Source organism: Amblyraja radiata, chromosome 4 (assembly GCF_010909765.2).
Source record: "Amblyraja radiata isolate CabotCenter1 chromosome 4, sAmbRad1.1.pri, whole genome shotgun sequence".
Classification (NCBI taxonomy): Eukaryota; Metazoa; Chordata; class Chondrichthyes; order Rajiformes; family Rajidae; genus Amblyraja; species Amblyraja radiata.
The window spans coordinates 99,755,786-99,780,697 of record NC_045959.1 but is presented as its reverse complement, the minus strand read 5'-3'; the positions used below and the strand labels follow the sequence as shown (position 1 = coordinate 99,780,697).

Genomic DNA, 24,912 nt, shown 5'->3' with positions numbered 1-24,912 from the left:
GTATGTATTTATTCAGCAGTCCTTCCATTAAGCTCAGCCTGAGGCTTATGTGTTAATCTACAAAAACCTATCTCTGCATCAAAACATCTACCAGACTATTAAATTCTTCCTAATCATTAGATTTTGTTATAAATGTAAAATAATTAAAAACGGAAATTATTTACTACTGGTGATTCCGACATGGAATGTGAAATTACTTCCCAATCTTCACAGCCGCAACGTAAACAAATTAATTGATGATTACCCTTAAATTGACTCAATAATGAAAATAGGTGTTGTTTCAGCCCTTCAGATGAATGATGTAATATTCCAGGACAATGCATGCTCCTATTTAAACCCCTGTCTCACGGTGGGAGTCCACCCACGAGTGATCCCGAGTTACAAACAAATCAAACTCGTGATAATCACGTAGAATTAACGTAGCGGGAATGTCGGAACTCGTGGACGTAACTTAGCGACTCGTAACTCTAACGGCAGGTACTCGGGAAACTTGTCAACTCGTGAAAATTTTTCAACATGTTGAAAGATTTGCACGAGTCAAATTTACCCCTGAAGGAAACATTTGAAACTTTTTAACTCGTTGTAATACCGTAGTAGCCCGTGAGTTTACCGTAGTGACTCGTGAGTAACTCGCGGGTTTGGCCTGAGTGCCGGAAGTGAAATGTTGAAGATTAGTCATCTCCGGAGAACTTGGATAGGTGACGTTTCGGGTCGGGACCCTTCTTCAAACTTTAGACCCTTCTTTCATCCGAAACGTCACCTGTCCATGTTCTCCACAGATACTGCCTGACACGTTGAGTTACTCCAGCACTTTGTATTTTTTCGTAAACCAGCTTCTGTAGTTCCTTGTGTTACAAAATGTAATGCTTTATAAAGGTTCAGAGATGCTGCCTGTCCCGCAGAGTTAATGTAGCACTTTGCGTCTGTCTCCCTGGAGACCTCGTTTCCCACGCAATGTGACATCTACCGTGCATACATTGCCAACTGTTGTTTTGGCAGCAGCAACATAATCTCCCGGTTAGTACACTCTGAGGTCTAGTTTATGTAGAGACAAGAAACTGCAGATGCTGGAATCATGATCATAAAACACACACAAAGTGTTGGAGGAACTCACACAGCGCTGGAGTAACTCAGCGATACAGGCAGCATCAGCGGAGGGAATGAACAGACGTTGATTCAGCTTGAAAAGGGACCCGATCCGAAACGTTGTCTATCCATTCCCTCCACAGATGCTGCCTGATCCGCTGGCTTCGACACTTTGTGAGTTCATAAGTCATAGGAGCAGAATTAGGCCATTTGGCCCATCGAGTTGCTCCAACACTTTGTGTTTCGCTCAACATGCCAGCATCTGTGGTCCCTCATGTCTCCATTTGACAGCTGGAAGGACTCAGCGGGTCATGGAGTCTGAAGGACCCTGACCCGAAACCTCGCCTGCCCGTTTCCTTCCACCGATTTCATGTAGTCACTTTTCGATAAAACCCCACCGCCCCAGTTATTCCAAGTCCATTTAATTCCGCGTTGTAGTGCGTGGGTCTCAAAAGAAAGCACGAAGTCCAGTGTTTTGAGAGGCACCTTTTATTATGTTCCTCCCGGTTGTAGGGAAGACCAAACAAGAGAAAGATGGCACCCAAACCCCTGCCTTTAAACCCTCTGGCTAAGGGCCACCTCCGGACTGAACCACTCCCGTGCCGAGGGGTTCGACAGTATGATGGCACGACCCTTGGGAGCTGCCACAGCGTGCTCCATTTCATTCATTAAGTCGCCGGTACTGTCACATCGTTCGTTTGCGGTCAATACAGTCTGAAGAAGGGCGACGATAGACACAAAAAGCTGGAGTAACTCAGCAGGACAGGCAGCATCTCTGGAGAGAAGGAATGGGTGATGTTTCAGGTCGAGACTCGTCGACAGACTGGTAAGGGAAACGAGAGATTATAGATGATGATGTATTGTAGAGAGATAAAGAACAATGAATGCAAAAAAGTAACGATGATAAAGGAAACAGATTATTGTTCGCTGTTCGTTGGGTGAAAACGAGAAGCTAGTGCGACTTGGGTGGAGGAGGGACAGACAGAGAGGGAATGCTGGGGTTACGAAGTGAGAGAAATCAATATTCATACCACTGGGCTGTAAGCTGCCCAAGCGAAATATGAGATGCTGTTCCTCCAATTTGCATTTAGCCTCACTCTGAATGGAGGAGACCTCGGCAGAAAGGTCAGTGTGGGATTGGGAAGTGTTTGGCAACCGGGAGATCAGGTAGGTCCAGATAGCAACCGGGAGAGTCGCGATCCAAAACGTCACCCATTCCTTCTCTCCAGAGATGCTGTCTGACCCTCTGAGTTACTCCAGCTTTTGGTGTCTATCGTCGGGGTAAACCAGCATCTGCAGTTCCTTCCTACACAACAGAACCGTATGAGGAGCGGTTAATGTTAGAGACTGCTCACTAACCTCACTATGTTTACATCGTCCTCTCTAGCAATGAATAAATATCATACGGTTACCGTATTATTGACTACAACCGCCCGTTTAAAAACACTAATGATTGCTCTTTAATTCTCAACCACTGGATATTTGCCTGGAAATATATTGCATGTTTTCCTTCAGTGAGATAATTCAATTTTAATAGACTGAGGTGTTAAATCCGGTGCCACTTCACAACAAACTAAACGACCTATAATTTAAGTAGAGCATTTAGGGTTGATAATAAAATTCCCAAAACTATTTCACATATATAATTCCAGCACCACTTCACACTGAGCTGTCCATGATGTTCAAAGGGGCTGGCATCTGCCCTGATCCGTTGTTCGCATAAAACAATGTTTGAAATAATTTAAAGTTTTGATATTAATCCTCGCAGCCTAATGTACACTTTGGGCTAAGATTTGATCCCTGCACAAAGCGCAATGTAAACGGAATGGAATCTCTATTAACATTCTGAGACTCTCTACATAATGGAAGTGATCACATTCGGCCCTTCCAGCCAGCATTGCCATTCAATATGATCATGGCTGATCATCCAAAATCTGTACCCAGTTTCTGCTTTCTCCCCATATCCCTTGATTCCGTAACCCTAAGAAATTTAAACATGGGAGGCTTTTTATAGTGAAAAAAAAACTGCATACATCATTTTTACCATGTGGTGATTTTTCCACACGTCGGTAGATGTTGTTGGCTCAAGAGTAACTCGGGAGAGAAACTTGGTACATCACAGAAATGAGACGTAAACGGCAAACTTAGACATACACGTGGGAACACGTTTAAACTCGTGAACATAAACTTGGAATCTCGTAGAAAACCACGAGCTTGATTTTTTCTTTCACTCGTGGGTGGACTCGCACCGTGAGACAGGGCCATTACAGTGAAGGAACAGCTCCCCAAGCGGGGATATAAATGTGATTTGTAATGCTATTGAATTAAGGTGGCGCCTTTTACAATATAATAATAAGAATAATAATACATTTTATTTATGGGCGCCTTTCAAGGGTCTCAAGGACACCTTACAAAATTTAGCAAATAGAGTAAAAACATGTAAGCGGAATGAAATAAATAGTAAAGACATCATTAGTACACAAATTAAGGACAGAATTCAATCCAAAGACAAAAATCAAAAACACAATATGAAGAGAGAGCAGAATATGCTGAAGATCATTCCCGGTAGTTGTTCATACTTTAAAGAAAGTACAAAATCAGTGGTCTTTGACACAAATGGACTTACAATGGAGTTTCCGAGACACAAGTTATGCACTCTTAAGCGGCCTTTTCACGGGGCGACTTGACGCAAGAGTTAACCAGAGTTTAACATCGTGGGAACCTCGTGCGATAACAGTACGGCATTCGTGGACCACCGTGGACCACCGTAGCGCTAACGGCAGGTAATCGTGTAACTTGGTCACTCGGGAGAAAATTCAAGAAAGTTTGAATTTCTCCAAGAGTGACTTGTACACTTGTGGTTGAGCATTGCAACATTATATGAACATAGTGGCCAGTGCGATATCCGTAATAACTCTTGCGGGTACCGTGGGAACTCCTGCGAACGGTGAGTAACTGAGCAGTTTGATTGTCAGTGCTTGTTTTACCTCATTGGTAAATAAATATATTTTTTACTATCAGATTGATGTCTGCAATTCTTCATTAACACATCACTACAAGATGAATGTTTCTAATGTTATAATCCCTCTCATGCTGAAACACAAAATAGTTGAAGGGAGGTGAAATAATCACATTTTCATTCTTTTTCATTTTTGAGTGTTCAGGTACCTCACTTGCTGAGCTTTTTTACTCCAGCAGTTTGTGTCTCTTTTTGTCTAAAGCAGTTTCTAAGACTGTAGGAACTCCGCGGGCCAGGCAGCATCTACGGAGGGAAATGGACATGCGACCCTTTCTTCAGGCTTCCTTATCTCTCCCCCCACCCTCCACCTACTCCCACCCACACACACAAATGCTGGAGAAACTCAGTGGGTGCAGCAGCATCTATGGAACGAAGGAAATAGGCAACGTTTCGGCCCGAAACGTTGCCTACTTCCTTCGCTCCATAGATGCTGCTGCACCCGCTGAGTTTCTCCAGCATTATTGTGTACCTTCGATTTTCCAGCATCTGCAGTTCCTTCTTAAACACAAATGCACCGAGTTCCTCCAGCATTTCGTGTTTTGCTCAGTATTCCAGCATCCGCTGTCTCCAATAAAACAAACCTACTGTCAAAAGGGTGAAGAATAGGGGCAGAGATAGATACATTCCTGATTAGTGCGGCTGTCAGGAGGTTATGGGGAGAAGGCAAGAGAATGTGGTTGAGAGGGAGAGATAGATCAGCCGCGATTGAATGGCGGAGTGGACTTAATGGACCGAATGGCCTAATTTTGCTCCTATAACTAACAAAGATAGTAATTGTTAGGGAAATGTAGTTATTAAAGATGAGGGGGAGCAGAAATGGGCAGTCTGGGATGGCTCGCGAGATACTTGCATAGAGGCATAAAAGTTAAAGAAAGGGCAGATAAACAGAGAGGGGGGAGGGGGGGGACTTCCCTCAGTGCCCATCTGTTACCATTAATTGGACAGTTCGGTCTGTGAAACGCAACACGCCAGCCCCGACATCCAGCCCGGTGGTCAGTCCTTTGAAGATAGACACCAGTTGCTTGGAGCAACTCAGCCGGACAGGCAGCAACTCTGGAGAGAAGGAACGGGTGGCGTTTCGGGTCGAGAGCCTTCTTCAGACTGAGGTCAATCCCCTGCATGGATAACAGGAGTCCCAGCCAACACGACAATCGCCCGCTGCACAGTCTCGGAGCTTCCACTGCGAAAATGGTGCCTACATTTGAGCACTTATGTAACTGAACCATCCTAACACCAACCACAGAGCATTCCTGAACTACTACCTACCTCATTCGAGACCCTCAGAATGGGTGACGTTTCGGGACGAGACTCTGAAGAAAGGTCTCGAACCGAAACGTCACACATTCCTTCTCTCCAGAGATGCTGCCCGTCCCGCTGTGTTACTCCAGCATTTCGTGTCTATCTTCCGTATGCTCTGTGATGGTCATCTCGGAGTCAAGTGGCAACTCTGGTCTGTAGACACGAGGAACTGCAGACGCAGGAATCACGAGCAAAACACAGAGCGTTGGACGAGCCTGACCCTTTGAGTTCCTCCATCACTTTGTGTTGAAGTCAGGTCTGGACATTGCTTGGCTCAGTCTCAGGCGCCGGCTAACTAGGAAGGTCGAGTCAAAGTCCAGCACTAACACTCAAGAAATAACGTTTGCGGCCTGATGTTCCCAATATTTAATTGAAATCATTAATAAAGTAAATAAATAGATACCGGTCTAATCAGTATCTACGGGATTGGACAGGCTAGATGCAGGAAGAATGTTCCCGATGTTGGGGGAGTCCAGAACCAGGGTCCCAGTTTTACAGTCTACGGTGGGAACTCTTTAACTCAGTAAAGTAAAGTAAAGTAAAGTAAAGTAGCCTTTATTGTCATATCAGCGCACAGGCAGCAGTTGATTGTTGCTCTATTCAGTTTCCCAGGGGGTCGGGACGGGACTGGAGTTGGGAGGGAATGGTGGGGGAGTCGAGGGAGAGGAGGGCGAGACAGATGGGGGTGTCTTCATTTACTGGCGGCGGGTGTCTGTCACTGAAACAGGCAGGTGAGATTTCACATCCACCTTGTGTGTGCCTCTCTCTCTCTCCCTCCCTCCCTCTTACACAGGCTGAGAGACTCTGCCTCTGTGAGTGTACGTCTCTTTCTCCCCCTCTCCCACACACAGTAAGACCGAGGTACTGTGCTCAGTCCATCTGTGTCTCCCACATACACAGTAAAACATGTCTCCAAATGAGCCAATTCAACCAAGGGAGGATATTTATAGTGTGTGAAAAAAAAGTGACATCATTTGTGCCACGTGATGATTTAACAACACTTCACAATGTTCATTCAAGATTTAAAGAAAGCTCGGGAGACGGACAAGTCACTCGCACAAATAACAGAAATGCCGAGTACCGTGGGAACTCTTTATCTACCCCCCCCGTTATATCGTGTGATATCGTGCTAGACCACGACCACTTCACTCTGGTTATATCTTGCGTCAAGTCGCCTCGTGAAAAAGCCGCATTAGGATAATTTATTTATGTTGCTACTAATATTTAAGTGTTAGATAATTTATTCATTTGGACAAAGCTACAGTAGAAGTAAGAGTCCATACATTCAAAATTATTGTTAACTTAAATTTAATGTCAAGCCTGCACTCTTCCTAACTAGGGGTCCTGACAGCATAAAGAGTTGATGAACTAGTAAATGGTCCTTAGGTACACAAAAATGCTGGAGAAACTCAGCGGGTGCAGCAGCATCTATGGAGCGAAGGAAATAGGCGACGTTTCGGGCCGAAACCCTTCTTCAGACTGATGGGGGGTGGGGGGGAGAATGAAGGAAAAAGGGAGGAGGAGGAGCCCGAGGGCGGGGGGATGGGAGGAGACAGCTCGAGGGTTAAGGAAGGGGAGGAGACAGCAAGGGCTAGCAAAACTGGGAGAATTCAACGTTCATGCCATCCGGACGCAAGCAACCCAGGCGGAATATGAGGTGCTGTTCCTCCAATTCCTCCTGGTGCTGGGCCCCAGCTACGCCTGCCTCTTTGTCGGGTACGTTGAACAATCCTTGTTCAATACGTACCAGGGCCCCATCCACGACCTCTACCTCCGTTACATTGACGACTGCTTTGGGGCCACCTCCTGCACCCACACACAACTGACTGACTTCATCCACTTCACCACCAACTTCCATCCGGCACTCCAATACGCCTGGACCATTTCCGACACTTCCCTACCATTCCTTGACCTCACCATCTCCATTGCAGGGGACAGACTTCTGACCGACATACACTACAAACCAACTGACTCACACGGTTCCTTCTTGAACACATAGTAAATGGTCCTTTTTTGGTTGTATTTTTTTTTTAAATTCATTGAAGGAGTAGGAACTTCACAGGCTGAACCAGCAGAAAATTGTCCATCCCTAATTGCCCCTGAGAAGGTGATGGTGAGCTGCCTTCTTGAACTGCTGAAGTACTTGGTGTGTGGGTTTTGCGACAAATAATAGGTGGATACAGGCGAGAGGAGGCTTTGATAGGTTTTGAAGTTTCTTGTTTCTACATTCTACCTGACCTGTCTGTTATAATATGGCAAACATCTCAACTTCAACCTACAAATGGAACTCCTGTGATATCTGCATCCATGGTGTGCACATAATTAATTATTCTGAACAACCAAGCCATATGATTGATGCCTTCATTTCCAGAAAATGCAATTGTCAAATGAAAGGACCTAACTTAAGAAACAGAGCAACTTCAAGCTTAGGAGTCACTTACAAATTCAAATTTGTCACAGGTGTCTCTGAAAATGAAATAGCTTCACCTCTTCTTTAAGTGGCCTGTGCATCTTTATTTTTTGGAAGTTGTTAACAACCATTGTACCCAAGGCACAGGTTTTTTCCTTGCCTTCTGAAATGTATACAATGCTTTTTTAGAAGGATGTTTTGCCATTGATGAAATTGATAAAATTGAAAGTACCAGTTCAAACAGATGTTATTGTAATGAGTGAACAGGCACATTTGCAGTTAAAATTAAGGCCAAATTTTGTGATCAGTGGTGAAGATGCTAGCCTTTCATTAAAGTTGCCATTTACATACACACCATTTATGGGTGCTTGTCGTAGAGTTATTAGAAATCAGAAATAGCGCAATGCCCTCTACAGGGGATCATTTGTGTGTTTTCTAGAATAATCAGAACGACAATAGTTATTAGGACATGCGAAACTTACCAATAAAATAGACATGTGGATGTGTGAGTAACCTTCAGACATGGAACAGATCATTAGCAATATGTCACGTTCACACTTCCTTTCTTTCATTTGAAATCTTTTTATTAGCTTTTTTTCCCAAAAACAAAACAAAACAAAAAGAATAATGATAAACATAACAATGATATTGATACATAGGGATCAGGATTACATTAATAACAGGTATAACCTAAATATGTCCAGTATCAAAATACACATTGAATATAGACCTCTATGTAAATATAGTTACATGTTTAAAAGAAAACATATATATATATTAAAAAAAACTAAAAGATAAAAAGAAAAAGAGAAAAAAGGAAGAAACAAAGCCCCCCTGAGCTAGATGAAAAAAATAAATAAATAAATGGGGAAAAAAGCAAAACAGAATCTGAGCTGAGAATTTCAACAATTTAAGTCCCTGTTTGTCATCAAGTCCGTTCCACCATATAAAAGCAAAATAATTTTTATAACGGTTGGAGAGGGGACAATTTATGTTGTGTGAAAATGTTGAATAAATCTTCCCCAAGTCTTATCAAATTTAGCCAAGGGTTCAACAATGTCACTCCTGATTTTTTTCTAAATTTAAACATGATATCGTTTCAGAGTACCAATGGAGTGTGGTCGGAGGGTTAGAATCTTTCCATTGAAATAAAATAGATCTTCTGGCAATTAATGTGGAAAAAGCAATCAGCCGATGGGCGGAACGGGAAAAATGAATAGAATCTAACATTGGTAGCCCAAAAATTGCAGTAATAGGATGAGGTTGTAAATCAATACCTAAAACTACAGAAATAGTATCAAACATTTCTTTCCAATATTTTTCCAAAAGTGGGCAGGACCAAAACATATGGGTCAGTGAGGCCACTTCAGAATTACATCTGTCACAGGTAGGATTTATATGACCATAAAAACGAGCTAACTTATCTTTTGACATATGAACTCTGTGAACCACCTTGAATTGTATCAAAGCGTGTCTTGCACACATTGAGGAAGTATTAACTAATTGAAGAATCCTCTCCCATTTCTCTATAGACAGAGACATTTGGAGTTCTCTTTCCCAGTCATTCTTAATTATATCAAATATATCTATTTGTAATTTCAAAACCAACTCATAAATAGTCGTTATTAATCCTTTCTGATACGGGTTCAAATGTAAATTTTTTTCCAAGTTTTCGGTTTGATGTGGTAATGGAATAAAGGGTAGAGTAGCCGTCAAAAAATGTCTAATTTGTAAATATCTAAAAAAGTGTGAATTAGGTAAATTATATTTATTGGAGGGTTGTTCGAAAGACATAAACAACCATCCAAAAACAAATCACGAAAAACTACTAGTCCCTTCCTCTTCCATAACAGAAAGGCTTGATCAGTACTAGAAGGTTGGAAGAGAAAATTAGATATGATAGGACTCAATAAGATAAAATCATTCAGTCCAAAAAACTTACGAAATTGAAACCATATTCTTATTATTGGTTTAGTCGTATATTTATTCAATCTCGTAATTGTAAAATGTAACGAGGCCCCTAGAATAGAAGCCAATGATAGCCCTTGTATAGAATCAAGTTCAAGATTTATCCATCCTGGGCATAGGGTATCTTCTAAATCTTTTGTCCAAAACGTTAAATAACGAACATTAACTGCCCAATAGTAGAATCTAAGGTTCGGCAGTGCCAAACCACCACACTTCCTAAAGAATACCAGCATCTTTTAAATACATGTATATAATTGATTGATACTTTATTATCACATGTGACATGTCACAGTGAAATTCTTTGTCTTGCATACCAGACACAAGGTATACAAAGAGCCGCATGTAGGCCGCCAACAAAGTTACAAAATACTCCTTATAATCCCTCTTTGTTCTCTCGGCGTCCCTCCTCCGCCGCGTCACTCTTTGTTCTCAGGGCCCCCCACCAAGTTGGGTTCCTCTTCATACTCAGCGCGCATCCTCGTCCTCGCCCGACATCCGGCACTCACCGCGGGCTCTTCCTCGGCTGCTTGCCACCGGATCCTTTCTTGGACGGCTCCACAGTGCTCACCGGAAGTTTTTGAGGGCCCACCTCGCTCATCCACATCTTTCCTCGCTCCTCGACATCTTTCCTCGCTCTTCGACGTCTTTCCTCGCTCAACGGCCCACCTCACTCCTAAGCATCCTTCCTCGCTCCTCGACGACCCTCCTGGCTCTCGGCGATTACTCGTGGGTCTCTCTTCGCTATCACGGCATGGATCCCCGTCAACCCTGGGAGGTGAGCCGGGCTTACTGGACGAGTAATGGCTATGGAGCTCGTTCAGACAGTTATTCTACAACAAAATCGGACTAAATCGGAATAATTTAAGAATACCATAACATGGAATTTTTCAATATAACAGTGATGTCTTGGTAGGTGTGCAAGATGTGCTTTGTGTCTACAAGGGGCAGATATTCCCCAAGATACACAGTCAGGAGGCTGTGGAATTGAAAATAAACCTAGTGGTCAGTATCTGGAGTGCATGCAGTGAGGACAGGGTTGCAGCAATGGGAGTATTGACCTCATCTATGGTCAATGTTAATCAATGCATGATCAATTTACCAAGTTATTCCAATTAGACTATTTTTATCTGAAGCATGGCTCCATTCATTGTTCTTCCATTACTCAGTTACCAACAACTTCTATCAATGACTACTCTAATCTTCCTACGCCCCAACACACCCACACACATTTAGCAGTTGCAAGTCTCACCCACATTCCATCATGACTCGAGCATCATTCAGACATCATCCCGCAGCTCCGCTCTTGCTCCCCCATCCCCCCATTCATATCAAGGACAGAATCCCCCTTGTCCTCGCCTTCCATCCCATCAGCCGTCACATACAGCACACAATCCTCCGACATTTTCGCCACTCCAACGGAATCCCACTACTAGCAAATACTTTCAAATTGGAGGAACTCAACCTCATATTTCGCTTCGGTAGCTTACATCCCAGCGGTATGAACAATGACTTCTCTAACATCAAGAAGCCATTGCTTTCCCTCTCTCTCCATCCCCTCCCCCTTCCCAGTCCTTCCAGTCTTACTGTTTCTGACTACATTTTATCTCTGTACTACCCACTCCCCTGACACCTGTCTGAAGAAGAGTCTAGACCCAAAACGTCGCCTATTCTTTCTCTCCAGAGATGCTGCCTGTCCCGCAGAGTTACTCCAGCATTTTGTGTCTATGTTCAATTTAAACCAGCATCTGCAGTTCTTTCCAACATCATTCAGGCATGGTCTGACAATCACTCAGTACTCTTCTGCAAGACAAGGTTTCAAACAACAGAGGTCATAGTTTGCACAAGTTAACCACAGTGGGGGTTGGGATGCTGACCAACTGATATTATATTAGAATAATTATTTCCACAATTAAACAAAAACACAGAACTTCATTCTTAGAACTCTTAGGATATGCATAACCCCAAAAACAAGGTGAAATAACCTGAATTTTATGTTGTTGAATTTGACTATAGGAGCGAATAGTTAATTTAATGTTAACACATTCAGTAATGATGGAAGTAACAAATAGAAAGCGAAAAAAGTTTCAAAAATGTTGTTACATTTCTAAAAACAATTGAACACTGAAGGACTTTTCACTTCGCACTTCTTAGTTTTGCCTTTCGGAGTTGTTGTTTTGTAGTAATTCAAATGAACTATAGTACATGGCCAAAATTTCATTTATTTTTGAACAGAAATGTTCCAACTTTTCTGCATGTTTAGTGGATGTATACAGCAATTTCAAACTGGATTTTCTGAGGAATCAGATCTGACCTCTTGGTTTTCACATATAATTGCGAAAGTGTGAATGCTGGAAGCTGTTGTCCAACTTACTCCTTACTAACAGTGAGCACGACCTTCCCGCTATTTCTAACCACCAAATCAGGTCCATCGCGCTTCCTAATAATACAAATTACAGTATATGTCCTGACATTAATGTGTTATTTTAATTAAAGAAAACTACTGTCAATTATTCTCTCTTTAACTATAACCTTCTTGCAGCCTACAACTAGCCTACTTTACAAAAAACAAATGTCGGTTGACACCTGCATCACTAATTTACCTCTTGCTGTTTCCAACTAAAAAGCAAACAGTGATAACATTTTAAAATGATTCAGGCATTTTCAATGACAAAATAAAAGAAAAGTTATTTTATGTTTTCAGTAAAATGTTGAGAGACAAGAGGTTTCTCTTGATCGCACAAAGATGGGTTGGTTTTCTGTATTCATTCAACAAATTTCTGCTTGAGAACTGTAGTTATCATGCAGCGAACTAAATATTCAGGATAACATCTGGCAGCTTAACATAAGCAACCTATAAAATCCTATGCATCAAACGAGAGAAGCATTTTTGTGGGGAGAAAAAACACAAGCAAAACTAAGTATCAGGAAATCATCTAAAGAAGATGTACAAATTTAGTTGACTATATAAGGGAATTAAGATTTTTAAAGGTTATTTAAGGTCAGAGGGTCAATATTTAAAGGAGATGTATCAATTTTTTTTCCGTAGAGGGTGGTGGGTGCTTGGAACATGCTGCCACGATTCGTGGTGGAAGCAGATATGATAGTGTTGTTTATGAGGATTTTAGATGGGCACATGGATGAGAAGGAACGGAGGGGAGTGGATCACATTCAGATAAATGAGATTGGTTTAGCCTGGCATCATGTTTGGCACGGACATTTGGGGCAAATGTATCACTATACTGCACTTTGCTATGTCCTTTGTTTTTATGTAAATCTCCATTCCTGGGAATTCATTGAATTTTGGCCATGCCAACTGAAAATGAATTGAATACATTGTGTAACTACATCATACTCAGTATATGGAAGATTTGCCTACCATGAAATAACACACCTTACAAAATGAACCACCATGCATCAACAAGCATGAACTTAGACTACTCTCCAACAAACCTCAAGTGTGAAGGATAATTTTATCTGTGCCAGATTTTGTGCATAATCCTGGTGTTGATGTGCTGAGATCACCAGACAAATACCAACCATGGACCAATAGTTGGAATCTGGGCTGCAGCTTAATAATTCAGGCAAGCTTCTGACACCTGCTATATTTCCACAAAGTTTGCCACTCCAGTTCTGTTAAGTTGCATCAGCTTCAGTTCAAGGAGTACGAGAAGAAGAATTGGGGATACGGCTAATGTGGGTGGGCAGCAGTATACAAAAGTGCCAAAATAATTGGTAAGGAGTATTCTGAGTATTTTGTTACAAAAACAATTTAATGATGCCCTTTAAGGATAGTGGGGACCTCTGCTGAGGAAACTACAGACCAGGTATTCCTGAGTGCAGCACGTTTAATATTAAAGGGTAATAACATTTTTGACCTGTTGTTTTTCTTTCACAGCATCACCATGAGATGTCGACACTAACTTGTTTAAATACACTCACAGATTTTTTTTTGCATGCTTCCAATATCCAGCGAATGTGATTCAGGAGGGCGCAAGCAAGATGCATTACCTTCTCCAAGATTTTATTGTGATGAGCGGTATAACAAGGCATTGAGGTGCAGTTAAGCCTTTTTGGTGCAGTTGAAGATATCATTGGGTTTGACAATTTCCAAAAATCACGTTTCTGGGCCTTGATCCAATGCTGGAAGCATTTCAGTTATCGTCCAAGGAGTAACTCAGCAGGTCAGACAGCATCTCTGGTGGACGTTCGGGTTGGGACCCTTCTTACAACAGTAGAATATTTGGGCAAAAACTATTTAGTTTACCAACCCTCTCAACATAGCCACATTCCTTCTCATCAATATTTGTAGCAATTCCCTTCGTTATATATTTCTCTGTCAACTACATTCTCAAACACTCGATTCATTCTAGCATTTTTCAGAACAGCTGTTCATGTCAAACCTTCCAGCCTGTTGAGAATCATTAGCATCTCTCTAGGGGGCGCCATCCAGTTGGGTATGGCTGCCCAGCCTGCAGCTGTCTGTCTTTTCACTTCTTTATTTTATTTTTAGTGTGTTAAAAAGTGCTTTGTTTGGAGGTCTATTCTTTTTTACGTGGGGGGTGGGAAGGGGGAAACTGCTTTTCCTGGTCCCTACCTGGTCGGAGAGGCAGGTTTTCTCCGGGCAGCATCTTCGACCCGTCCTCGCGGCTTACCAATGGGTCTGGAGCGGCGTTTCCTGAGGGGACCGGCCAGGACCACGGCTTCGGCGGCGGCACAGCGCTATCGCGGAGCAGGCGATGCCTTGCCCGGGTCACCGCGCTGGGGCTCCGGATTTCTGAGACCGCAGGTGAACATTGCGGAGCTGTGGGTCTGTGGAGCGGCGGCGCTGACTTTAACATCGGGTGCCTGGGATCAGGAGCCTGGGATCTCTCGCCGAGATCACCAGTGTGGGAGCTCCATCCAGCGCGGCCTGTTTGCTTCTGAAGCCACGGTCTCCAGTAAGGAAGCGGCCGTTCCAGGCGCCCCAAGCCGCTGAGAGGGTTCTCCCGACGCCGGAGCACCATCACCCGGCGAGAGGGCCTGAAACATCGGGCCGCCGTAGTGGCGACTGCGGAGGCCTCAATTGGCCCGACTATGGGTGGACAAGGGGATGCGGACTGGACTTTGTGCCTTCCCTCACAGTGGGAACCATTGTGGGGGATGTTTTTATGTTTATTGTTAAATTCCTTAATGTTGTGTCTTATCTTTATTTGTGTGCTGCAATGGCAAGTCAAATTTCACTACACCAATTGGTGTATGTGATAATAAATGTCCTTTGTACTTTGGTCCTTTCATTGCTTATGCTCCACATGCCAATTTTCAGTTCATGATCAGCACCATGTTCTTTACACTCACCCATCCCACAGAAGGAAATGATCTTGATCTGAGGTGCCCAATGTACATGGCAATCACTGGCTCTAGAAACAGAAACTAGGAGAAATAGGCCCTTGCAACAGCTCCATAATTCATTAAGATCATGACTGCTCTGATATTAACCTCAACTCTGCAATCTTATCTTTACCTATCAACCCTTATTAAAAATCTATATTCAATTATTCTAATTCCACTGCCTGGAAAACTCTTCCCAGGAAGAGACTTTTGAAGACTCATGATCCTCTGAGAAAATAATTATTTACCATATATTTATCTTATAAAGGCAGCTTCTTATATTTTAATAATAATAATAATTAAATAAAGGTTCTGAAGAAGGATCCGGACCCAAAACATCACCGATCTATTTTATCTAGAGACCCGCCTGACCCGCTGAGTTACTCCAGCATTTTGTGTCTATCTTATCTTTAAATAGTGATTCAAAATTCGTAATTCTCCCACAAGAGGAAACATATGATCCATATCAAAGGTACACAAAAAAGCTGGAGAAACTCAGCGGGTGCAGCAGCATCTATGGAGCGAAGGAAATAGGCAACGTTTCGGGCCGAAACCCTTCTTCAGACTGATCGGGGGTGGGGGGGGGGGGGGGGCAGGGAACAAGAAAGGAAAAAGGAGGAGGAGCCCGAAGGCTGGAGGATGGGAGGAGACAGCAGGGGGACTGAGGAAGGGGAGGAGATAGCAAGGACTAACAAAATTGGGAGAATTCGATGTTCATGCCCCCAGGATGCAGATTCCCCAAGCGGAATATGAGGTGCTGTTCCTCCAATTTCCGGTGCTGCTCGCTGTGGCCATGGAGGAGACCCAGGACAGAGAGGTCGGAGACGGAGTGGGAGGGGGAGTTGAAGTGCTGAGCCACCGGGAGGTCAGCTTGGTTATTGCGGACCGAGCAGAGGTGTTCGGAGAAACGATCGCCCAACCTCCGCTTGGTCTCACCGATATAGATCTGCTGACATCTAGAGCAACGGATGCAATAGATGAGGTTGGAGGAGATGCAGGTAAACCTCTGTCGCACCTGGAACGACTGCTTGGGTCCTTGAACGGAGTCGAGGGGGGAGGTAAAGGGACAAGTGTTGCATCTCTTGCGGTTGCAAGGGAAAGTGCCCGGGGAGGGGGTGGTACGAGAGGGAAGGGAAGAATTGACAAGGGAGTTATGGAGGGAGCGGTCTTTGCGGAAGGCAGATATGGGGGGAGATGGGAAGATGTGGCTAGTGGTGGGGTCACGTTGGAGGTGGCGAAACTGACGGAGGACTATTTGTTGTATGTGACGGCTGGTGGGGTGAAAGGTGAGGACTAGGGGGACTCTACCCTTGTTGCGAGTGCGGGGATGGGGAGAGAGAGCAGTGTTGCGGGGTATGGAAGAGACCCTGGTGCGAGCCTCATCTATGGTGGAGGAGGGGAACCCCCGTTCCCTGAATAATGAGGACATTTCAGATGTCCTGGTGTGGAACGCCTCATCCGTGGAGCAGATGCGGCGTAGACGGTGGAATTGGGAAAAGGGGATGGAGTCCTTACAGGAAGCAGGGTGGGAAGAAGTGTAGTCCAGATGGCCATGGGTCAGTGGGTTTATAGTGGATGTCGGTCAGAAGTCTATCACCTGCAATGGAGATAGTGAAGTCAAGGAATGGTAGGGAAGTGTCGGAAATGGTCCAGGTGTATGATCCATATCAATCCTGTCAAGATTCCGTAGTATCTTGTATGCTTCAATTCAGTATCCTCTCTAATTTTCTTTGGATATGAATCTAGCTTACATAGATACATAGATAATAGGTGCAGGAAGAGGCCATTCAGCCCTTCGAGCCTGCACCACCATTCAATGTGATCATGGCTGATCATCCACAATCAGTACCCCGTTCCTGCTTTCTCCCCATATCCCTTGATTCCGCTAGCCCTAAGAGATCTATCTAACTCTCTTTTGAATGCATCCAGTGAACCAGCCTCCACTGCCTTCTGAGGCAGAGAATTCCACAAATTCACAACTGTGTGAAAAAGATTTTCCTCATCTCAGTTCTAAATGGCCTTTCCCTTATTCTTAAACTGTGGCCCCTGATTCTGGACTCCCCAACATCGGGAATCCCTTAATAATATTATATGTTTCTATAAGATACCCTCTCATCCTTCTAAATTCCAGTGTATACAAGCCCAGTCACTCCATTTTTTCATCATATGACAGTCCCTCCATCTCGGGAAATAATCTCGTGAACCTACACTGCACTCCCTCAATAGCAAGAATGTCCTTCCTCAAATTAGGTTGGCAACTATTCCTGGCAAGATAACCAGCCTATTCCAGTAATGGTCTACTAAACCTTTTCTGAACCACTGAATATCCTTCTTTACAGAAACAGAGCAATACTGTACACAGTAATCCAGGTAAGATATCAACTGCATATAGACACAAAAAGCTGAAGTAACTCAATGGGACAGGCAGCATCTCTGGAGGGGAATGGGTACCATTTTGGGTCGAGACCCTTCTTCAGATAGGTTAGGGATAAGGGAAACGAGAGATATAGACAGTGATGTGGAGAGATAAAGAACAATGAATGAAAGATAGGCAAAAAAGTAACGATGATAAAGGAAACAGGCCATTGTAAGCTGTAAGAGAGTGAGAATGCCGGGGCTACCTGGTGAGAGAAATCAATATTCATACCACTGGGCTGCAAACTGCCCAAGCGAAATACGAGATGCTGTTCCTCCAATTTGCATTTAGCCTCACTCTGACAATGGAGGAGACCGAGGACAGAAAGGTCTGTGCAGGAATGGGAAGGAGAATTAAAATGTCCAGCAACTGGGAGATCAGGCTGGTTCACGCAGGCTGAGCAAAGGTGTTCCGCGGAACGATCGCCCAGTCTGCATTTGGTCTCGCTGATGTATAAGAGTCCACATCTTGATCAACGGATACAGCAGATGATGTTGGAGGAGGTGCAAGTGAACCTCTGCCTAACCTGAAAAGACTGTCGGGGTAGACACAAAATGCTGGAGATTTTACCAGCATCTGCAGTTCTTTCTTAAACAGCTGAAGTTCATGAGTTCTGCATGGGTGCAGGAGGCAGCACCGAAGCAGTCATCAATGTAACAATATATCTGACAGAAGTCCGTCTGAATTTGCCTGGTTGGGTAAAACTAATAAAGGGGCACAGAGCAGCACAACCCTGAACATCTTCAAAGATTTGTTCAAGAAGGAACTGCAGATGCTGGAAGATCGAAGGTACACAAAATTGCTGGAGAAACTCAGCGGGTGCAGCAGCTAGTCTTCAGCAGCTAGACTTCAGCACAGCTTCAAAGTTTTGTTTAGACTGAGAAATTATCACATATAAAACTGCATAAAGACAAATGATATCTATGGAAAGAGAAGCAAGATCAACACTTCAGAACAAAGGCCATTGTCAGAACTAGGAAGAAGTGAAAACATTAGTTTTAAGTTACAGAGAGGGTGGGGGAGGGAGGCCAGAGTTGCCATGGAGATTGGCTGTAAACTAGGTCAGCTGTTTGATTGGCTAATGGAGGCAGTTAGAGAGAGGGAGAAAGAATCTGAACAAAGGAGCATAAAGGCTATGAAATAGGTGCAATTGGAATACTTGAAATTGTAGCTTTTTTGCCATCGGGCCTGGACAGCTGTAACATCCCCTGACAAAAGATGAAGTGCTGTTCCTTAAGTTTACATTTGGCCTTGTTATTGCAGTGTGGGAAGCCAAGGACAGACAGAACAGTGTGGGGGTGGGATGGAGAATTAAAGTAGCTTGCAACCAGAAGCTGAGGGTCCCCCTTGTAGCCAAATGCTCTACAAACAAGTGCTCTATAAAGCATTCACCTCATCTTGATTTATTTCACTAGTATAGACGGCCAGATTTGAATACCAAATGTAGCACACATTTTGGTCAGTGGGGGCGCTGCAAGACGGCTGCCTCCCATGTCGCCTCCCTCGCAGCCTAGCACCAAGGTGCGGCCTTTCCCGGAGTCGGGCCCGGAGCTTCAGCAGCGGGCTCAGCGTGAACTTTTCATCGTGGAGCGGGCGTGCCCTCACCGGGAGTCGCCAGAAGGGAGTGTTGCGATCGCTGGCCTGTGGCAGCCTGAAGCCGGTCTGCGGAGATTCCAGCTGGCGCGGCGTCCGGAGCCTGGGATCCCTCGTTGGGGACCCCGGAGAAGAAGAGCTCTGACCGCCGGCCCACGGCCTACATCATCTAGAAGTTGCAGACTGCGCTGCTTCTAACCGCGGGCGCGGCGGGGACTTACCATCCAGAGCGGGATCCCTCGCCGGGGATCCCTGGAGAAGAGCTCCGACCGCCGGCCTGCGGCCTACTTCATCTTCAAGCCGCGGTCTCTGGTTGGGAAGCACCGATTCGGGACTTACATCTGGCCGCCCGCAGCGGCGACTGCTGAGGTTTATGGTCCCGACCACGGGGAAACTGGAGGACTGACTAAACTTTGTGCCTTCCACCACAGTGATGAATGCAGTGGTGGATGTTTTTGTGTTCAACTTTTTTATTGTGTATTGTGTGTTCTTTTTTATTGAACCGCTGCTGGCAAGTTCATTTCACTCACTTCATTGTGTATGTGACGAATAAATCTGACTATTGACTATTGACACTAGATTAAAAGTTTAAATGGTTCACCTGGAGGGCCTTTTTGGATCTCTGGATGGTGGGAAGTGAAAAGGTAAAAGAACAGATGTTGAATCCTTGCAGTTGCATGGAAACACCATAAGAAGGGGAGGGCCTGATGGGGAGAGTCGAGCAGGTTGTTGCACAAGGGAACAGTTTGTCCAAAATGATCAAATGATCCATCTGTAATGCAGGCTGTTTTTCTCTCATCATTAGTACAGCCTGACCTGCCCATGTCCCACAGCTCTGCATTTTTGCATATTTTTACTTTCCTTTGTTGCCTTTTCACTCTTTAACTGCCTTTCATATTTTTGCAGACCGTTGTCCAGATTTTCTCTAACTACCACCATTAACTAATCGACTAAATTACCTCATACACAATTTATTATCATGGCAACCCTGGCCTCAGTTTAGAGATGACCAGTTTTCCTATTCTCCCCTCCTTCCCTCTGCAACATATTTTCCAACTTCTTTTCCTGTTCTGACAAAGGATATTCAACCTAAAGCATAAATCCTTTTTTTTCCATGCGATCTGCTGAATACCCAGCATATGCCTGTTTTCTTTTTTAATTTTCCTTTACCTTGTTTTCAATTTCCCAATCCATAACATTGTATACGCTTTCCTAATTACTTGCTGCCTGTGAACACAAGGCTTTTGCAAATTTGCATTTCAGAAGTCTGTAATCTGTCAGCATTTGTATTATTTGCCAGATCCTTGTCCAGTGCTTATGTATTCTTACACAGCTTTTCACAACTTACTTTTCCTGTCTATCTTTTGTGTCATCAGAAAATTTTGCAACCACACCTAATAAAAACATAGAAACATAGAAACATAGAAATTAGGTGCAGGAGTAGGCCATTCGGCCCTTCGAGCCTGCACCGCCATTCAATATGATCATGGCTGATCATCCAACTCAGTATCCCGTACCTGCCTTCTCTCCATACCCTCTGATCCCCTTAGCCACAAGGGCCACATCTAACTCCCTCTTAAATATAGCCAATGAACTGGCCTCGACTACCCTCTGTGGCAGAGAGTTCCAGAGATTCACCACTCTCTGTGTGAAAAAAGTTCTTCTCATCTCGGTTTTAAAGGATTTCCCCCTTATCCTTAAGCTGTGACCCCTTGTCCTGGACTTCCCCAACATCGGGAGCAATCTTCCTGCATCTAGCCTGTCCAACCCCTTAAGAATTTTATAAGTTTCTATAAGATCCCCTCTCAATCTCCTAAATTCTAGAGAGTATAAACCAAGTCTATCCAGTCTTTCTTCATAAGACAGTCCTGACATCCCAGGAATCAGTCTGGTGAACCTTCTCTGCACTCCCTCTATGGCAATAATGTCCTTCCTCAGATTTGGAGACCAAAACTGTACGCAATACTCCAGGTGTAGTCTCACCAAGACCCTGTACAACTGCAGTAGAACCTCCATGCTCCTATACTCAAATCTTTTTGCTATGAAAGCTAACATACCATTTGCTTTCTTCACTGCCTTCAAAGTTCTATCTGTGAACTACAAAACATTAAAGTCCCTTTATATCTTCAAATACCCTTTTCTACATAAGAATTGGTCTACATGCTCTATACAGTGCAAGGAAATCTATTGCTCAAGAAAGGAATTACTAACTCATGCTTGACCACCAACTACTTAAGATTAATAATCCTTTAAAACCCATCATGAATATAAATTCAAAGTTACACCCTTCTGTAAACAGAGTCATTGACAATTAGTTTAGTTTATTTATTTAGAGATACAGGGTAGAAACAGGCACTTCGGCAAACCGAGTCAGTGCTGACCGGTGATTACCCATATATTAGTTCTTTCCTACACGCTAGGGAAAATATACAGAGGCCAATTAACCAGTAAACCTGCATATCTTTGGAATGTGGGAGGAAACCAGAGCACCCGGAGAAAACCCACATAAGCACAGGGAGAATGTACCAATTCCTTACAGACAGCAGTCACGGGCAGTCACCGTGGGCAGTCACGGTGGCGCAGCGGTAGAGTTGCTGCCTTACAACGAATGCAGCGCCGGAGACCCGGGTTCGATCCCGATTACAGGTGCTGTCTGTATGGAGTTTGTACATTCTCCCCAGGATAGTGTTAATGTGCAGGGATCGCTGGTCTGAGCGGACCCGGCGGGCTGAAGGGCCCGTTTCCATGCTGTATCTCTAAACTAAACAGCACCCATAGTCAGGATTGAACCCTTGGACTCTACTGCTGCGCCACTGTGCCGCACCCTATTGTATGCACCCTTTCATGAACAATCCACAAACACACATCTAGACTATTCAGAGTTACATTATGATGGATGTCATTTGTTTCTTGCCAGCATCCTTTGGCCAAGTTCACTCATTGCTTAGTAGGTAATGTCACACACTCATCCCAAGCACTAAAACAGAGTCTGAGACCCAGCTTCGCTTGCGAGCAAGGCAGAGAAATTGATGTGATGAAGCCTCCAGTACTAGTCAGCATCTATAGCAAGGACTGGTGCCCAGGGGAGAGGTTACTCGAAATCTGAAGGAGGGCAGAATTACACACATCCGCCTAAAAAAACAAGATAGAAGCTGCTTGATTCACTCAAGCTACTGTACAGGATGTTACCCTAGCCTGGAAAATGAACACTTTTAGTCATAGCTTTAAAGCCCTGTCCCACGGTATGAGTTCATTCCAAGAGTTCTCCTGAGTTTGCCCTGATTCGAACTCGGAGATTTACGGTAATGGCCACTCGTCGGTACTCGGGGTTCTCATGGACATTTTTCAACATGTTGCAAAATCTTCACGAGTCTTCCCATGCTTACCTGCCGTTAGCGAGTCTTCCCGAGTACCAGCCATTAGCGTTACGAGCCGCTAAGAGACGTCCCCGAGCTCCGACGTACCCGCTACGTTCATTCTCCATGCTTACCACGAGTTTGATTTTTTTAAACTCAGGAGAGCTCTTGGAATGAACTCGTACCGTGGGACAGAGCTATTAGCCCTCTACTGAGCTGTATTTGGCAATTTTGTTCTATTTTTAATTATAAACATTTAAAGTGTGAAGCATACTTTGCTGAATTAATGAAAGATTAATTTCTGTACAACAGCTATCATTTGCACTCATTCTGCCAAAATATAAATCTGTATATATTCGAGGAAAGAACTAAATTAAATAAACAATAACTATGGAGAGGAATTGAAAGACTCTTATGCTTCTGCAGTTCTCTGAGACCAGAATTAACCCAATTCCACAAAATGACAATGATCAACAAAGTATTTTGACTCACCAACCTTGAGGAGGAGTAAGTGGTTTGCCTTGTTCCTGACACCAGCCCACAGGGTGGATGTACGGGCTACTAGCATCACACCTATCAAACAGGTAAATATCACGTTAGTTAATAAAAATATTAACAAATTGATTAATTACATCCTATCAAAATGGCATAATGGGGCAAGGATCAGATCCATTGGGGTCATTTCTATTGTAATTAGATTAAACATTATACATAATCTGTAGTAGAAAAGACCCGGGTTCAATCCTGACCTTGGGTGTTGTCTGTGTGAAGTTTGTATGTTGTCCTTGTGACCACATGGGTTTCCTCGGGGTGTCCCGGCTTCCACGCACATGGGAAAGATTTGCGGGCTGGGAAGTTGTTTGGCCTCTGTAAATTGCCCCTAGTGTGTTGGGTATGGATGCGAAAGTGGGATAACATAGAACTTGTGTGAACGGGCGAACGATGGTCAGCATGGATTCAGTGGGCTGAAGGGCCTGTTGTATCTCCGAGTTGTATCTCCAAACTAAACTTTGTTCCCAGTATTACCAATTACATTGGAAAATTGGCGAGTTTGTGAATAATGCTAAAATTTAGCTGAAACACCAGTTACTCCCAATGCCAACAAAGGAAACAGGACCTCTAGCCGCTTGCAGGCCATCGAGTACCCATCTCCACCAATTCTGTTTTCTAGTATCGGCTGATTGCCTTCTACGCCATGGCACTTCCAGTGAAATAATTCTGAAATGTCGCCCAAGACTCCGCCCCCACTACCCATTTAGAAAGTGAATATTTTAGATCAAAGTATTTTTCTTCGTCCCCTCTAAACCCCTTACCCCTTTAGTTAATGCAGTAACGGAACTCTCACCAATAATCATATGTGTCATCCCAGTTATCAAAATGCACCAAAAAGCGATTGTCTATTATATCTGTCACTGAGGCAACACATATCAGAGAGGGATTCTTCCTGTCAACAGCCTCCAATTTCATTCCTATTCGAAATCCTGAAGGGGCAATCGTCTGTAAGATACAGATAAAGTTATTGGTTAAGAGCGACTGAAAATAGTAAAGTTTGATGTTCCAAAAGTTGTTACATATTGCATACTTGACAAAACACGCTGTTTGATATTTGGAAGCAGACGACTGTAGACCTGATGTGTTCGCAAGCCCCACTGATGGAATTTTACTTCTGCAGATCCTAGAGTTCCTCATTTATAGTTCTGTTTCAAAATTCTAATTTCTTTGCAAAAGAACAGCTATCAAAACGAACAAAAATGTTATACCTCACTTCTTGAAAACTTTGCTGATAACAGCCACTAAACAAATATTCCCATTAATTCAGGGACAAACAGCAAAACTTCACCACTACCATCCACTTCCTATTACCAAGCCAATTTGGATCAAATTTGCCATTTGTCTTTGATCCTATGAGCTCTAAGTTTTGGACCAGTCTACCATGCGGGATCTTGTCAGAGACCTTACAGGTGCATGTGGACAATATCCAGTGCGCTGCCCTCATCAATATGCTTAGTTAATTCTTAAAAAACATTCAATCATATTTATTGGAAGTAAGTACAATCATATGGCACCAAAGTGCCTAATATATATTTTCATAATACATTTTATGTACAGCTTCTTTTTTTTTTTTTGTTATAATAAAGAAAGATAAGAATAAGAAAAAGAAATTAGATAGTAAAGGATAGAAAGACGTGAGATATATAGTGTGTGAAGAAAAAGAAAAAAGACGAATGAATGAAGAAAGTTGAAGAAAAGAAAATAGGAAAAAGAGAATAAGACATAAAGAAAAGAAGTAAGGAGATCATTGTTTATAATCTTGACCATCCCTCGTCCAGTCCTGAATCAGTTAGCTTTTACAATTGTGTTGCACCATATGATTCCAAAAAGACGACAAATGGAGACC

General features: G+C 43.6%; 1 protein-coding gene across 1 annotated transcript in view; it reads right to left on the bottom strand.

Annotated features, from left to right (window-relative positions):
* Positions 1-24,912, bottom strand: part of LOC116972405 (lethal(3)malignant brain tumor-like protein 4) — a 348,065-nt gene that overhangs the window by 184,208 nt on the left and 138,945 nt on the right. Inside the window, exons 13-14 of the mRNA XM_033020053.1 lie at positions 23,860-24,011; positions 23,011-23,087 (exon numbers count right to left, since the gene is read on the bottom strand). Of these exons, the coding sequence (XP_032875944.1) occupies positions 23,011-23,087; positions 23,860-24,011 (229 nt within the window). The remainder of the gene's footprint in view (positions 1-23,010; positions 23,088-23,859; positions 24,012-24,912) is intronic.